The following is an 18,037-nucleotide window of genomic DNA, read 5'->3' on the forward strand; positions in this document are numbered from 1 at the left end:
GGTTGACGTCGCTAAGAAATTGAACTTTTTTTATGTTGAACCGATATGAGGCATTGGCACAAACGTACCCATATGGTCAAAGTAAAATTAATCAAATGTACAAGGAAATGTATCAAGCATGGCAAAGAGGGAATATTTTGACTCTTATTACTTATCTCCCTTGGAAAACATTTTGATCGATTCGATTATAAGAAATGTAACATCCTCTCACTGTTAATTTCCTGCTTGGGTCTACAATCGTTTTGTTCTATTTAACACTGGACTCATGTTTGGATCTATAGTGCCATACTGTACTATTTATAGGTGGTATGACATAATAAGCTACCCTGTGTTGTCTCCCTTACAAGGATCGCTACATTAGATAAAATTTACGTCATATACGTTGCATTATTTATATGGAACCCTTCAAAAATAACTTAATGAGAAAAAAAGCTAATATTTAATCAGCACATAACGCTCTCAGTGTTTCAAAATATGGTCCTAAACTTGACTTCATGAATCAGAAGGCGTTTCCACGTCTGCGGAAATATAGACTACCTCAATCAATAAATCAATCAATTGATCATTTGCAAAAGAACATTTTTAAAAACAAGATAACATAGAATATTTCAGACTAGTAATTTCATTGAAATGATTGCCCAAAATCAAACAAATTTTTATTAAATTATTTATTTTTGCTGAAAATTACTATATAATTTCTGTGTTAAAGTCTACTTTGTTAGAATAGTTCCCGCAAACGAATCTATGGTATGTAATATTATACAACTCCTCACATCAGGCCTTATGCGATGGCCCTACCTTTAGATATACGTAACATTTATACAACTCCTCACATCGGGCCTTATGCGATGGACTTACCATTTGCTATACGTAACTTTATAGTTCTCCTTACACCAGACCTTTATGTATACAACTCCTCACGCAGGCCTTAGGCGATAGCCATACCACTAGATTCGTGTAACTTTATACAACTCCCCACACCAGGCCTTGAACAATAGCCACACCATTAATTATATGTAACATGATACACTTACTCACACCAGGTAGCAGCAGGGAGGCTGAACCGGCTCTAATTGTTTCACTCATATTTTCGCAAATTAAGCCTTCCTACGAGAACGCAAAAATCGTTAAAAAAAATGCGTATCCAACGTAAATCAACTCCGTCGATGACAAATTGGTTTACCTGTTATCGCCGATGTTTTTTTTTTCTTTGTCGCGTTGAAGGAAAAATGCGCGATCGTTGGTGACAATTTGGAGGCGCGCCCTCCTGCTGCTATAAATTAAAAAAATGACAATAATGGCCAACATTGGAGAAGCATATACCACTAGATTAGCCAGAGAGCGACTAGAAGCAATAAAGAAATATCTTCCCGTGAGAGATTCTGTAAGACAAAAATTACAAGTGCGGCAGCAAGCACAAGTTGAATATGTTACAGGCATAGCACAATTATTTAAACCCGTTACAACAGCCACTGAAAAAGCTGCGGCGGTCACTGAAAGAGCTTTATTGGGAGATATCAAGGATGAAACAAAGAAAGGTATTTTTCCAATATTAAAACAGACCGCTGAGCAGATTGAACAAATAGCAGCGAGAACTAAGAAAACAAAAAACTTTTACGAGACCTTTCAACTGACATTGCTGCAGCTCAACCTCCGCCCGTCGGCGAAGAAATACTTGAAGGTATTGGACAAATTCGTACTGAACTTGCGTCTAAACCAATAAAGGAAAATATTGGACTGATTGCAAAATTTAGGGAGGATTTTGTCGAAGATATTAGAAATACTAAAATAGAAAAATTGCCTGAAAAAATATTAATTAGTATTTTTAATAAATCTAGTATCTTAAAACCCGGTTTTGAAAAAGTAACTGATGATAATCTTATTAATTGGATATATCGTATACATAAAAAAAAAAAAACAAGCCAGAGATGATGATTTAGAATACAGAAGTCTTGATGAAGAAATAAAGAGACTTTATAAAGAAACACTAAAACAACTAGAACAACAACCCTCCCAGCAGGAACTTTCATATCAACTTCCTTCACCTCTGCAACAGATAGAACAACAACAGTCTTCTTCACCGCAGCAAAAGTTGATGTCGGAACGTAAAAGGTCTGAGGAGCTACTTAATAAAGCAAAACGAGAAAGATCGCCCTTAAGACTATTTAAGAAAAGCACAGAGACAACAGAAGAAGGAGCAACTGGCAGTGGTTTGGGAAGTGGTCTTATCCCCTGTCCTAACAATATCGTCAATGACGTGCAACGGTTAAAAGTTCTCATAGGTGGAAAGCGAGCTGGAAATAATTCACCAGAAATAATTAATGAAGCAGCTGATATCTGTCAGCGATTATTTCAAGGTGGTATCATGGATGCTAGTATATACCGAGAACTTATTGATGAGCTCGTTGATGACTACCACAGTGACTAATTGTTAGATAAATAAATAATTAAATAAAAATGATCGTACACAATTCTCAAAGTAGACCAGTTATGGTCAGGGTCGTAAACTCACAAGTACCCGTATACGGAAATGGATTCGGTGATGTTGTTCGGGCTTTATTCGCGAGGATGGCCCCAAAAGCAATACCGATCGCAAAACAATTATCAATGAAAGCTATTGACGTCGTTCGTGATAAAGCTACTGGTGTTGTTGGTAGCGCTGCCAGTAGAGCATTTTTGGCAATCAAGGATAGACTAGCACTATTAATACGCAGGACTCCACCACCGGTAAAATTACCAGCCACCGCAGACATGCCTGCAAATGTTAGCAAAGTAATCAATGAAGCCGCAAATCAAAAACTAGCAGCGCTGATAAATCAAGCTGAACAAATAAACACAAGCGTGGCGGCGAGAAGCGGTCTTCGTTTTAGACTATAACAAGTTATAATAAAATATTTAAACGGGAATCCGACACAGCATTCGATATAGACGAACCGGTTCTTAAAAATGAATCAGTGCGCGATTTTCAGTATTATTCTTATGACGCACGAGAACCAAATCAGCGAGGACGAATTGAATTACAGGTTCATGATACAAGTCGATATTTCTTTCCCGCTGAAGTGTTTATTGAAGTAGCAGGTGAAATTATAAAAACAGATGATACAGTATTCTTGGATCCGGTTAAAATCGGTTTTGTCAATAACGGAATTATGGCTTTGTTTGAAAGCGCTGCGTATCTCATTGACGGAAAAAAATTGAGTCAGTTGAGAACAATGTCGATGTTGCCACAACAATAATGGGTCTATCAAGATATTCTGACGACTTTACAAGATCAGCTGGTCCGTCAGTGATGTTTGCCAAGGACACTTCTAATTTTCCTAATAGTTCATTATAAGACGACTACAAAACCGCGCCGCGCCTAATCCCGCTGATATCGACGTTGAAGACATGATCATTAATACTAATCCGGAATTTAATTTAGGTTTCGCTACACGCAGACGAATGTTAAGCGCTGGTCGTATAAATTTTTCATGTGTGATTCCACTATCGCATATCTTTGGATTTTGCAGAGATGTCAGAAAGGTAATTTTCGGAGCAAAACATACAATTGTGCTTTTTAGAAAAGGTGATGACAATGATGCTTTATGGCGACTTATAGGCGACGCTGGTAAAGTAACGCTGAAAAAACTTTCGTTGTGGATTCCGGGAATGACTCCGGCAATCACTGAAGAACAGCGACTGCTTTCTTTCATGGATCAAGGTGGTAAATTGTTGGTATAATGGCTTACAGTAACCACAGATAGTATTCAGAGTACTACTAACGGTTTATTTACATGGCATGTAGCATCACAGCAGGGAGTTTCTGCACCGCGACATATTTTCATTGCTCTTCAAGATAATGCACGAAGAACACAAACACAGAGTCATATAATATTTGACAAACTCGGTGTTACTGACGTTTCCTTGAAAATAAACGGGCATCAAGAACCATCTGAAAATATACAATTAAATTTTGATAATTATCATGTTGCACGTGTATATCATTGTTTGACAAAATATCTAGCGCGTGATATAAATATCGATGATGGTTTGCAAATATCACAATTGGATTTTATGACACATTATCCAATCTATTACTTTTCACTAGAGCATCTTGATTTAACTAGACAGTCTGTCGTTGATGTGCACTTTCGAGCTAATGTGAATAAAGGGGCTATAGCTGAGTACAGAGCAATCGCTGTTATACTCAGCGATAAAGCAATGTTACTTGAGGGTGTTGGTGGCCGAATGAAAGTCGTTGATGCACCAGTGGAAAACATGTAGACAATTAGATCAGTCTCATATTAAATAAATATCATATAGTCACGTTAATGTCACTCTGACTCCTGGTCAGGCGAAAAATTTACAATCAAAAAACGCGAGCGAATGTGAGGCAACGATAACACTAAAACAAGATCAAATTGCTAATGCTGGCCCAAACAAGTTATCGCTGACTAAAATCCAACTAAAACATTTCAATAAAGCGAAGCAAACGAAAACTGAAACTTAACTTGATTTCGCTTCAAAAAGCCATCAAGGATATGGTTAAAACCGGTGGTATATTTCCACTTCTCGCAGCAATACCAGCACTGATAGCTGCTGCTGCCCCAGCTGTCGCAAAAGCAGCCGCGTTAGGAGCTGTTGGGACAGCTGCTGGAATGGCATTAAAGAAAGCAACTGGAAAAGGATACAAAAAAAGACGTGGTCTAAGACTTCCAGGAACTCCGCCCTCATGGTATCCCAAACGGTTTTAACACCGATGTCAAATTTTGATTTACTCGATGTTGCTAAACAATTAAATATAAAATATTTCAGAGGCGTTTTTATGCGAGATCAGTTACCGAGACAACCGAATAATCCAGAAACTGGAATTATTAATCTCGATAACAGCGATGGTCCAGGAACTCACTGGGTTGCTTACGCGATACGTCCACGTGGAATTATCTATTTCGATTCGTATGGGTTAGCAACGCCAGTTAAATTCCTCAAATACGCACGAAGCGCTTCCATTCCAGTTTGGTACTCAACGCTACCAACACAAACACTAACTGATCCTCAGATATGTGGCCGTGAAGTAATTAATGTACTTGACGCGATATCAAAATCAACCAAACCACCTCACAAAGTCGTGCACGAGTATACCGCGGGTCGATTTAAACAATCCCTAAAGAATAATGGTTGATATTTACGGAAGATCTCTCATCGAAACAAAGACAAAAAAAACGCGGCGACGTAGATTTATCAAAATATGCGACCAAAGATGAAATCGTCAATCTTTTAACGTTATCCGTTATAGACCCAGATGAGGTTGTTTTTTTTCAGGATCGACACGGAAAACTAAAAACCGGCGATATCAAATGGCATGAAATAATTCGTAGGGTTATTGGAGCTACTCCGGGTAACATCCCTGTGTTCACTGACAGTAGAAAAATCAAGGATTCGCTGATATCAGTCGCGGCGTTAAGAGATGATACACAGAAAGCTGTAGGGGAACGCGTAAAAAAGACCGGCGATTCAATGACAGGTGAACTCAGCATGAACGGAAACAAAATAGTGGTTTTAAGAGATCCAACATCCGACGAAGATGCCGCGACAAAAAAGTATGTTGACGTTAACCATAGCGCCGTTGACGGTAAATTATCCACGTTGCGGTTTGTTGAGTTTAATTATTGTAACGTTCGCACAATTGTGTATGTGCCACTTTTTTTCTGACTGCACCGCAGCCTGCTAGTTGTTCCTGGGGAAGGGGATGGTGCCACCTCTCCCAGGCTTTTATGGATTCAAGGAACCCTGATAGTTTGGCCTCAGTCTGTGGGTCCATAAAGGTCCCTACAGTTGAATAGTTGGCTGTCATTAGTGGGAAGGAGAGCTCGGGAACGGTCCTGCTTGCTTTACATCGCTGGTTTCTTGTTGCATTTGCCTGTTTGTTTGGTTTTTTTGTTTTCTTTTTTTTTTTTTTTTTTTTTTCGAGATTTTTTTTTCTTCTTCAAAATGTTCTAAAAGGAGGGGGGATGTTCTATGCTGTTTATAGAGGTTCTTAGTAGATATCATGTATGAAGAGAGATTTTCAAGGTTATTATGGTATTACTAGTCGAGGTGTTTAGGGTGTGTTTCCTACGTTATATTATTTATAAGTTTTTAGATATTACCTCTTTAAGTTATTTATTAATTGATGTTTCTAGAGATTGAATGTTATTTATACTTTATTTAGCAAGAGACCGGAGTCCTAGCCGATTACACGGTTCGTTAAGGACATCTAGGACAGGAATCCTAGCTGATTACTCGGTTCGTTAAGGACATCTAGGACATCCGATTTTGCGGTTTCCTTAGTTTTTTATAGGTGCTTCGTAAGTGAATTATTTATTAATACTTTTATAAAATTGAATGATATGTTATGGTTTTTTATGTGGTGGCTTCTAAATTTATTTAGCTAGTTACTGGGTCTTTTGGTTTTGTGGGGATAGTAATTATATTTTTTCCTAAGTCCTGCTGAGTCTATGAATTGATTTATATTTTTATATGCTGATTGTTTATTTTTATTAGAGTCCATAAGTAACTCTGGGTATGTGTGTGGTGATCCAATCTCTTTTTGGTTTTTGATAAATATTTTCCTAGCGGGTTGATATTTTGGGCATATATTGAATACGTGGTGTAGATCTTCGGTGGTGTGGCAGTTAAAGCAGTTAATGGTTGCTGGTTTGGGTCCTATAAACCTTCCAAAACTGCTTGCTAGTTTAGTTTTTCCAGTTATTATCCTGTTTATGGTTTTCTGTTCTAAATAGGCACCCTTAGGTAGCTGTATGTTCCTATCTACGTTTTTGGGGGCTTTCATGGTGCTTTTTACCTTTTGTGGAGGAGTTCCAAAAATCTTGCCATGTTTGGTATATATATGTTTGTGCGAAGCATAATGCTTCTGTAGAGCTATAGTTAAGCTTGATAGAGTTTTGATCTCCTAGTTTGGTTTTTGCAACTTTGTCTGCTGTTTCGTTGCCAGAGATTCCAATGTGCGACGGTATCCACATGAGCTCGACTAATTGATGTGCTGTGGTGATATCGTCGATTAATTGGCATGCTCTGTCGAGGAATTGTTCCCTAGAGTGTGTATTGCGATTTTGGATCGATTTGATAACGCTTAGGGAATCGCTTATAATGACTGCTTTAGGTATTTGGTTGTCTTTGATCCATTGTAGTGATTCAAGTATAGCCCAGAATTCAGTGGTGTAAATGGAACAATAGTCAGGTAATCTGGATCCCGTTTGTATATTGAATTCAGGGATGACTATTGCTGCTGCTGTTCTTGGTGGGTTGTTTATTTGTTGTTTCTTTTTTGATCCATCGGTATATATTTTAACATCGTCCGGGTATTTTTGGTTGATTTCGTTTACCAGTACAGGTTTTAGTAAGTTTTCTTGTCCTTCTTTATTGCCTAATTTGGTAGCTTCAGTGTTAATCCTTGGTGGTTTTTGTAACCATGGTGATTTGTTCTGGTCTGTATTGTTTGTTACCTGTTTTTTTAGTAGAGGTATCTTTTCTCTTAGTTCAAGGATTACTTTGCCACTTGGTGTGATATGTATGATTTTGGGTTTGAAGACAACTTTACACTTATTTATAGCTATTTTGGTGGGATGGTTGTCTGGGTGGGTATCTGATCGAATGGAGTATCGGAGGAGCAGTTCTTGCCTACGTAATTTTAAGGGTAGTTCTCCTGTTAGTGTTTGTAGTTCTTCTAATGATGTTGAGGGGAGTGTTCCTGTGCATAATAGCAAGGCTTTTCTCTGGATAGTGTCAAGTTTTTGTAGTACAGGCTGCTTAGCCGAGTTATATGCTTAGCAACCGTAATCCAGTTTTGATCTTATTAGGCTTTTATATATCGTGAGGAGGGTTTCCATGTTGGATCCCCAGTCAGTCCCTGTGATGTTCCTGAGTAAATTGAGATCTTTGTTACAATTCTGGGTGAGTTGTTCAATGTGCCGTTTCCATGTGAGGTGGTTGTCAAAGAACATTCCTAGGAATTTTACTACTGTTACGTATTTGATTAATTGATTTTGTATATAGAAGTTTGGGCCGAGTATGACGTTCACGTAAACGCGTTTTCCAGACTTCGCAGAAACTTTCAAAAAACTAATGAAACCGCAGAGGAATTCTTTGGTACTCCGCACACCGTTGACATAAAACTTGCTGATATCAAAACTAACATCGACACGATCAAACAAGCACAACAGGATATCGTAAGTGGGATTCCTGATATCGTTAACAAAACCAGTTTGAATAAAATCCCAACTGGAGTTACCCCCGGGCATATTACCAACATAGTATACACGGTGTCATCTGGATTTGCAACATGGTCTAAACAAAACAATACTATCAAATACACCGCAACAATCACTGGCGTATATAGACTGTCTGTGTTCAGTGCCGCTAAATTTGAGATATTTACAACGTATTCCTGGCGACATTCCACCGACAAGTTTTCCGGGGTTGTGACTATTATATTAAATAGCGGGACCGAAGAAACATTTATACTGGAAGCAGCTGATAAGAAATTAACCGCAACATCTTACTGGTGGTGTTTGGAATTTGTAGCTGAAACGCCTCAATTGGTTACCGTGTAAAATAATAAATGGCCCCCCTGACGAAGTCAATGACAGCATCAACGACAACATTAGATGCGCAGCAATATAGATACGATCAAGTACGCGAATGGCAGTCAGAGTTAAAAAATACCATTGACAAATGCACAATAAAAGTAAAAAAATACAAGCGGCGTGTAATCGTGTTGGATGCTATAGTATACTCAGTATCCGCGTTAGTTGCATCCACTGGAGTATTATTATCAGTGCTAACACCAATAATCGCAGTAACAATTACCGTTTCATCATCAGCGGCAATTGCAGGTGTTTTTAATATAATCGCGAAAAAAAAATCTTCATGCGCGCTAACAAAATTGCACGATTATGTCACACTGTTAAACGCGGCCACGAGCGCCTACTCGAAATTATCGTCGCTGATATCATCAAGTCTCGACGATAAAGCAATATGAGATTCCAAATTCGCGCAAATGGCAAAGATATACGAAGACTACATCAGTCATTTGAAGAAACAAAGGATAAATAATGACGGAATTACTTCAACAGATAGCTGCAAATACAAATCAGACAGTCGCGAATACAACTCCGGTAAAAACCTCAATGATAACAGTAAACTCGACTAAACCAGAATTTAGTATTAATTTTCCAACTGCGATTCCAGTAAACGAGATCGCATTAGCACAATTACGAGTATATTACAGCTGGCCCAACATCAGATCAAAGTCATTTGGTGGATTACCAGCAAATAATTCGTTTGTGTTTGCAAATAAAAATAAACAAGATGGAACTCCCGACTGGAATGTCATTGGGTTACCAACCGGGTCATATCAAATCGAAGAAATAAATGAGGACTTACAACGTCGAATAAAAAATATCACAGGAAAAGAATCCAAGATAACAATAACTGCTCATGAGTCAACGCTGTCTTCAGCCATCGAAATAAAGTCTCCTGACTACGCCGTAGATATATATCAGAGTTCGATCAGAACAGTGTTAGGATGGCCTAAAACTCCACCGGAGACGCCACCGATACAACCAGAACCTAAAAAGTCTGACTATGTCACGGACAAACAATCATACTACGAATTTAAACCATCGTACAAACAACATTTAATAAACATAAAAACTTCACCGTTGGGTAGTAATTTTCAATTCGCCAACAAGGACAATATTCGGTGGTATTTTGATTATGAACTACCCGCCGCTGGACGTTTTTCTAATTTCTTCACTTAAATCAAATTATTGAATATTTTAAAATCATTAATCAAGAACATAAAACACAACTAGAGCGACTACGACAGAGCTTCCAAGAACATCTTTTTGATATAACAAGTTCACGCAGCGAAATCATCACGCGAATAAAAATATTAAATCAGCTTGTATCCGACATGGTATATATTAAAAGAGCAATTCAGGCAATAATTGATTACACTGATGATGATGATGACACATATCACCATAAAAAAAGAATTTTTAAACGCATATAAAATAACAGAAGCGGATCTGCCAGATTTTAAATTTCGGGGTATAATGCAACCGAGCTAAGAAAATCTGTCAACGACGTCATTGATGAGTTCTTCGATGACATACTCGCACAGTACAGAAAAACGCTACCGGAGCCAAATATCCTCAAATACAACAATAGCCTAACGGGGGAAGGCCGACATGTGTCCCCGGAAATCGTAAATATAACTTCTGTGGTCGCGGTCAATCTTGTGTATGATGTCATTGACGGCAGCTACAGCACGGACACGACAGTATCAAATCAGGCTCAACAAGCATTTGTTCTTTATTCATTCACCCCGAAAGATCCACCTTGATTTTTGATTGTGCAAGAGCCGATCAATCCGGTTTATCTACGATGTCATAATCCTTGGCTATCAAGAATAAAATTCAAACTAACAGACCAATCTGGTCACCTTCTTGATTTGGGGAATGAAACGGTTAATATTAATTTGCTTATGAAATCCTAGAAGTCTTCGACTTCCAAATCTACGATTTTCAGGGATTTTCGATCCTAAAAATCTCATCCAAGAAAACAGTCAAGGTGGATTTTTCTTGAATTTTAAGAAATTTATTTTTTACTGACAGACCCTGATTTCTAATTAATCAAGCGAGTATTATATAATGTACCAACATGTAAAGGTTTTCATACACGACAAGCAAGTACTTGAAAACTACATCAAAAAGATATTTACACAGATTCTAGTTGGCCCAGTTGATTTAGTTATTGATGTATACGGTAACGAAGACTTCTTATTGACCCAATCACAGCTGGATAAACTACAGCGAGAATGTATTTCTATGATCACGTGTAATAAAGATCAGATTCTAAATTACGTGCATTCTTGCATTAAATCTGATCGACTAAGGGAAATATTATCTGTATCAGATTGATGCAAGTTAGATTGATACAAGTAAAAAAAATAATTATCTGTATCAGATTGATACTTTTTTTACCGTCAGTGCAACCAGACTGACATTCTACTTTAGATTTCATTTCTAGGTACTTGACTTCATTTCCAGGTATTTACTTCCTTGATCGTTTCACAATCTGACATATATTTGTTTAGTTGCCTTACGCGAGTATTAATTACTTTCTTTGCTTCATATTCTTGGGATAATTCCAACTTAATTTTTTCAGTTGCACGAGACCACGAAACAAATTCATTTATTTTTGCTTCTTCTACTGTAGCTAGCGATTTATATAACTCCGTCTGGATTTTCTTTATAAATCTGTACTGAACAGGCAAAATATAACGCCCTGCGCATTTTGCCTCATGTAGAGTTTCAAAATCAGACATGATTTTTTCAGGATTTAGTTCGTCAGATATATTAATTCCGTTTTCTTCTAATTTTTTAATAGCAACAATTACATCATTGATATTTTCGTAATTCATATATATATATATATATATATATATATATATATATATATATATATATATATATATATATATATATATATATATATATATATATATAAAAGAAAAATATTTTAGACCAAAAATAAACGGTAGCCATGATGAGCGGTTATCAATCATGAGTCTTTCACTGACCTATGTGTACTCCACGAGGTCCTTTCAGACTTTTATCTCGGAGATTTTATCTCAGTTTATAATTTTGTCTTACAGAACCTTTCTAATGGTTTCTCGGCATCCTCGTGATCCTGTCGAGGGCCGCATTCTTTATTTTTTGTGGGACCCATGTGACATAGAGCTTTATGCATTCAAGGCTACTGTTCATTTTGCGGGGCTCCACACAAACATACCTCCAGCAAATTCTCTAAGCGAAAGTGAAACGAAATGTTGTCTATTTGTTAGGGCATAAGTAGGAGCGTGTTGTCTATTTGTTAGGGTATAAGTAGGAACGTGTTGTCTATTTGATAGGGTATAAGTAGGAACATATTGTCTCTATTATAGGGTATAAGTAGGAACGTGTTGTCTATTTGTTAGGGTATAAGTAGAAACATATTGTATATTTGTTAGGGTATAAGTAGGAACATGTTGTCTATTCGATAGGGTATAAGTAGGAACGTGTTGTCTATTTGTTAGGGTATAAGTAGGAACGTGTTGTCTATTTGTTAGGGTATAAGTAGGAATGTGTTGTCTATTTGATAGGGTATAAGTAGGAACATATTGTCTATTTGATAGGGTATAAGTAGGAACGTGTTGGCTATTTGTTAGGGTATAAGTAGGAACGTGTTGGCTATTTGTTAGGGTATAAGTAGGAACGTGTTGTCTCTTTGTTAGGGTATAAGTAGAAACATATTGTATATTTGTTAGGGTATAAGTAGGAACATGTTGTCTATTTGATAGGATATAAGTAGGAACGTGTTGTCTATTTGTTAGGGTATAAGTAGGAACATGTTGTCTGTTTGTTCAATCGGCTGCATTACAGTAGTCGTCATTTAAGGCGCCGCTGTCTATTAATAAATGAAGCCGATGCTGATGAGAGACAGACTACGCAATACTGTACAATATTTTCTCCGTAACGAAGTTAGCCATTTTAAATGATTCATCTTTTCAAATTGCCTTCTATATCTCTTAGCTGGTCTAGTGCAACATTGATATTATTATTTTATTCAGAAACGTTTAAGGATAAGATGATGTACAATAACGTTGCAGAACATGATGGAATAGTAACATCTGCAATCAGCAAATTAAACATTAAAGACGACATGATCAGAAACGCAATCATTGACAATGAAATTAATAATGAACCATATATTATTTTGAATCATCAAAGAGTAGAGTAGGTACCCCAAAAGTGCAGTCAGAAAGAACATAAACAATACAGAAAGCCTAGACATCACAGGTTCACTGAAAGAGGAGAACAAAAATTAAAGATAATTATTTTTGCATGAGGAGAAGAAATTGAGCGAGAAGGAGATGTTAGATAAGCTTACAGAAAAGGGTCACTGTGTGTAGGGCACAGATAAACATCAGGACACATATTAAACATAAAACCATTAAGTATGTAAATGGGGAGCTATATTACAACGCCCAACTACCCGTAACACCTCCGTAAAGTCAACGCAGCTTTTAAGTTTTGTTAAATAAATCTCTAAGGCATATAGGGAGAATTGTATTTATTCATACGTCCTAATTCTTTTCTAGGTGCGAAATAAATTATTTGAGTCTTTATCATATATTTTCGAAAGGGCAAATTTATGCATTTTCTGGTCTGTCTATCTGTTGGAGCATCCATCACGGGTTTGGGTACACCTCATTGCCACCATGAATAGGATTTTTCGCTTTTTCACTGGAATTTCGGAGTATTTCGCCTTGGTTTATTTCGTCACATCGGACGGTATGTTCCGATACTACTTCAATTATACGATTGAATTTCGCCGCCATTGGAGCCCATGGGTCGAAATAATTGCTAAGAGCTCAAGAAGTAATTCATTCTGTAGGCATAATGAGGATGTCCTCACGACATTTAAGATGAAACAGTTTTGCAAGCTATGTAATCTGAGTTTCATTTCATATCCTTGGAAGCCGAGTTAATAGTGTAATTTATTTACTGATCAACCCAACCGATTTAATACTAAAACGGGTTAATCGAATTGACATTGTAGGTGTGCACAGCCTATATAGAAAATATCCTGCAGGAGGAGTTGACCTGAAGACTTTGGCTTTGAGCTGCAACTCATATACACCCGCACCACTAACACTATAAAAGTATACGCATTATATCTAACTAAAGGTTTTATTCAGTAGGAACGATATTTCAATATCACAATGGTTGTCTTCTGTACTCATTATCTTAAAATAATCAGGTTTTTATTATTTTCAAAGCAAACTCTGAGAATTTTTTAATTTAGTAATATTTCCAATCAGGTTTGTACGATTGTTTCAGAAATCATACTCAGTGCTGTATATTTTGAAATAGTAGAGATAAACATTAACATGAAATGCAAAGGTATATTTTCTGAACCTCTGTCCGAATCTGAAGCAGATCTATAGTCTCCCTTGTGGTTTAGTCTGTAGTCTATGATGAAATATTTAATGAAATTAGGCATTGCAGCTATCCGAAGTAATTAATATGTAGTTCATTCTACGTATACATCAAATTTCTCCCTGGCTACTATAGCGAGGGGATAAATCCAAATAAAAATAGACTATACTGTATTTACGTGCACTTAAGTCTGAGTGGTCTAGCACTTTTAATGATTTTCCAACCAGCCCATATTAGTGTTAGTCAAGTGAATTTCGATTTTTGTTTTCATACTTCTTTCGTAAGATACAAAAAATATATTTAAATACAAAGCTATGTATGTTCAAGTATCTAAATATACATACTACTGGGAAACAAGGTTACGCGGAATACATTCTTCTTCTTATTATTATTGTTATTATTATTATTATTATTATTATCAGAATTGAGGGTTGCGAGAAGAAACTGGCGAAATGCGGACCTCGTAAACATCTGGAAGAAGCTAAACACCTATTGTCTGAAATTGATGAAGCGATCGGGAAAGTTAATCATGGAGATTTCAAACCACGTATCGAGTTTCTTCAGTCCAAGGAAGTGACCAAGTTCCGAAATGAATGTACCGACCTTGGCAAAATATCAGTGGTATATAATGAATCAGATGCAAAAAAAATACGTGAGACAAAGGAAAATGTTTACAAGCCCTTTGGCTCTGACATTTCATACGTTGGAGTAAGTGGAAATATGGATCCAGAATTGGCAAGCATTTCTACAGATAGGAGTGATTATGCAGAAGTTACTGGACTTGACATCATCAACAAAGATATTGAGTCAACATCGAATGATACCCTGTATAGCGAGAACGAGATGACAAGAGACATGTTTCGTTTTATGTCTTTTTGCGAAAATTATTCGCATCGGCAGAAGAAAACGGTGGATTTTGTTTTAGTAAATACGATACAAGTTCCTCTATTGTATGACAATTTTTGTGAGATAACAAGTATGATTGTTCTTGAAAATGGCGATATCGTTCTGACAGATTACGCCAATTGTTGTTTGACAGTTTATAGACGAAAAGATCCCTATCACATACAGCTAGATGACCGTCCATGCAGTGTATGCAGATCTGATATAGACGATTCAATTATTGTTGGATTATGTACTAAACCTTTCTTGATTAAATATGCTGTGAAAGGTAGCGATTTACAGGAAATACAGAGAATCAGCATCAAAACTGAAGGAGATTTGGTATGTGTCTGCTGTCATGCAGGAACTATTTTTCTGAGCTGCGCAGGAATAGAGATCTCAATGGTATCTAGTAGAACAAACCGCGTACTTAAGACATTAACACTTAACGATACAGGAACGCTTTCCCTCCATTGTGTTAGCTCAATTGCGACTGATGGCCAGTCGATTTATGGAAGTGATAAAGGGAAAGTAGTGTGCATGGAAATCAACAGCGGCGCTCTGAAATGGATCTAGGGTCCTAAAAACTTTGATCCAGGCGATCTCAAATTAAAAGATGAACTGCTTTATGTCACGGATTGGGAAGGACGCTCAGTTAAGATGCTCTGCATTGGTTGTGGTATTCTGCTAAAAGAAGTAGTCATTGGAGGGGATTTCTTTCATCCGCGTGCTATTTACATCGATACATCGAGAAACTATCTCTTTTTGTCACAGTATGATGAGAAATCACCCAGCAAAAATAATCGCATTCTACAATTTGATATGGGCACCTAAGAAAAATGTGGTCCATGTGGATGTACCCGTTAACAACGTACATGGTCATTATTTTGTTTCCTGTGCTGTATTATATATATATATATATATATATATATATATATATATATATATATATATATATATATATATATATATATATATATATATATATATGAAATGAGGAATACAGTTCTAAAAGTATCCGTTTGCAGACGAATTCGCAAAGGAAATTATCTTCATTAGCTTAACAAGCAATCGTCCTTTCAGCTGCTTACTATTGATTTATCAGCCAATCTCTTTGCTCTGCATATTCATTGTACACATTTCGTGAGGCTATCTCTGGAATACAACGGCAAGTTACTACTTAAGTTTTGCTGCAAAGAATATATATATATATATATATATATATATATATATATATATATATATATATATATATATATATATATATATATATATATATATATATATATATATATAGATATATATATATAATGTGTGTGTGACAAGTAGTTAACTAAGACTTTTCAATAGTTCTTTCCATACTAGTATTCTGCATTACAACTTCATCGGAAAGAATTATGTGTAACATGTAAATTACAAAGCAATAACAGGAAAATGTTTTCATCATTTCTGTTTGTTGCCCTTTTCACAGAAGTAAAAAGTAAAGTGTCTAAAATAAACTAACTATAATATCATGTTATCAACAATTAAATATGTATAGGTTACTGCATTTGTATGGTCAAATATGAACGAGTTTTTCGGATGGAAATACTGCACGACCTTGGGAGTGAAGTATATCCATCCGAGAAAACGAGTTCATATTTTCCCTTACAAATGCAATAACTTTTTATTATATGCTCATGTTTGTTTAACTACCTAAGGCTTAATAATAAAATACATTACAAGAAACAATGCATCTGATTTATGCTTGATTCCAAAATAAATTCACAACCGTAGATTCTTCAAAATACAATAACAGTGTTCATGCGCACATAGATCCGCCCACCGACCTTTTAACTTCATAGCGTACCGCCCGCTCAGTCACTCATTTGAAAATGAAATCCCACTTTGCTCCTTCTAAAATTGAAATTTAAAGTCATATTATGAATGACTGCGCCATTGAACAAAGTTCCCAGATGGTCAGGAATGGAGGGATTTAGTTGTTCCGTCAATCCAGCTACATTTTGATCATCTCCTTCTGGGTGTTTTCCCCACGATGTACATGTGACTTGAGGGACTGGCGTTGACAACAAAATGCATAGCTGTGTCTGGTCTGCCGTGGATAGTTTGGAATCGTAAACTGAAAAAATATGAAAGTTTTTAAATCTAAATTCTCAAGAAGATGCTAGATTCAACATTGTGTTTTAGTGAACAAGAAATTCTTTTCGTTTTGGAGTGCAGTACAGTCTACTTTGGAATGAGATTTCTGTTTCAAAAATGTAGTCTTGATTATAGGCCTACATATTACAGTACATTTCCGCGAGTTGATCAGTATTTGGAAACCACGTAATTCTTATTAGCAGAAAGAGCCCACAAAGTACATTTTAAGGAGATTAAAGGTGCAAAAAAGGCAAGTAGATTTATTCTCATTATTATTACCAGTTATAGATGACATATTCTTTCGCCCAGTCACTTGCATGATCTTTGTTGGAGGGACCACGGCTTTCGACAGGGTTGTCACAGTAGTCTTCCTTACTGAATGGTTGGTAATTCTCCCCTGGATTTCTGCCCTTTCTGCGGCTCGTTTCATCAGAGTTCCTAGTTATTTAACCCCCACTGGTCTCGGATAATACCTACAATTTTTAATATTTTGTCCAGTAAAATATTATATATTTTTTCAATGCACACGTTCATAAAAATCTGTTTTCTTATACTTTTCAATGTTGTTTGATGCATTTCATTGTGAAAATTGTTTTGTATGTGCAGAGTACTAAATTTATTCCAGATTTTTCCCATATTTTTTGTTTACTTTGATATAGTTTTATGTTCAATTAATCTTTATATTGTCTGAAGAAAAAAATTACCAATATTTTTTTTCTTTATTTATTTTTTATTTTAAATAAGGACATTAATTGAATCTTTAGAAATGTAATTACCATATCTGGGAAGGTTTTGTCAGTTTCTGCATTGGAATTGGTGTCAAATAAAAGAGGCTCTCGGCATCCATCATTTCCAAGGGCCTTCGTTTCAAATATTGCAGGTAACGATGAACAGGGTCTCGCTCCGGTGTTGTTCCAGTGGAAACAATGAGAGGTATTGTTGATCTGTAGTCATCCTTACCAGTACCTTCAAAGGTTTTGCTATCCTTC

At 36.4% G+C, this 18,037-nt stretch overlaps 1 protein-coding gene across 4 annotated transcripts in view; it reads left to right on the forward strand.

Moving 5' to 3' along the window:
• LOC149794545 (uncharacterized) overlaps positions 1-16,640 on the forward strand; it is a 44,880-nt gene extending 28,240 nt beyond the window's left edge. For all 4 annotated transcript variants that reach the window (XM_089968805.1, XM_089968809.1, XM_089968806.1 and 1 more), the window contains one exon: positions 14,450-16,640. In XM_089968805.1, the coding sequence (XP_089824931.1) occupies positions 14,450-15,485 (1,036 nt within the window). In that variant the 3' untranslated portion in view covers positions 15,486-16,640. The remainder of the gene's footprint in view (positions 1-14,449) is intronic.
• Positions 16,641-18,037: the final 1,397 nt, after the last annotated feature.

Source organism: Sinohyriopsis cumingii, chromosome 8 (assembly GCF_028554795.1).
Source record: "Sinohyriopsis cumingii isolate HCF-2022 chromosome 8, ASM2855479v2, whole genome shotgun sequence".
In the NCBI taxonomy this organism is placed as follows: domain Eukaryota; kingdom Metazoa; phylum Mollusca; class Bivalvia; order Unionida; family Unionidae; genus Sinohyriopsis; species Sinohyriopsis cumingii.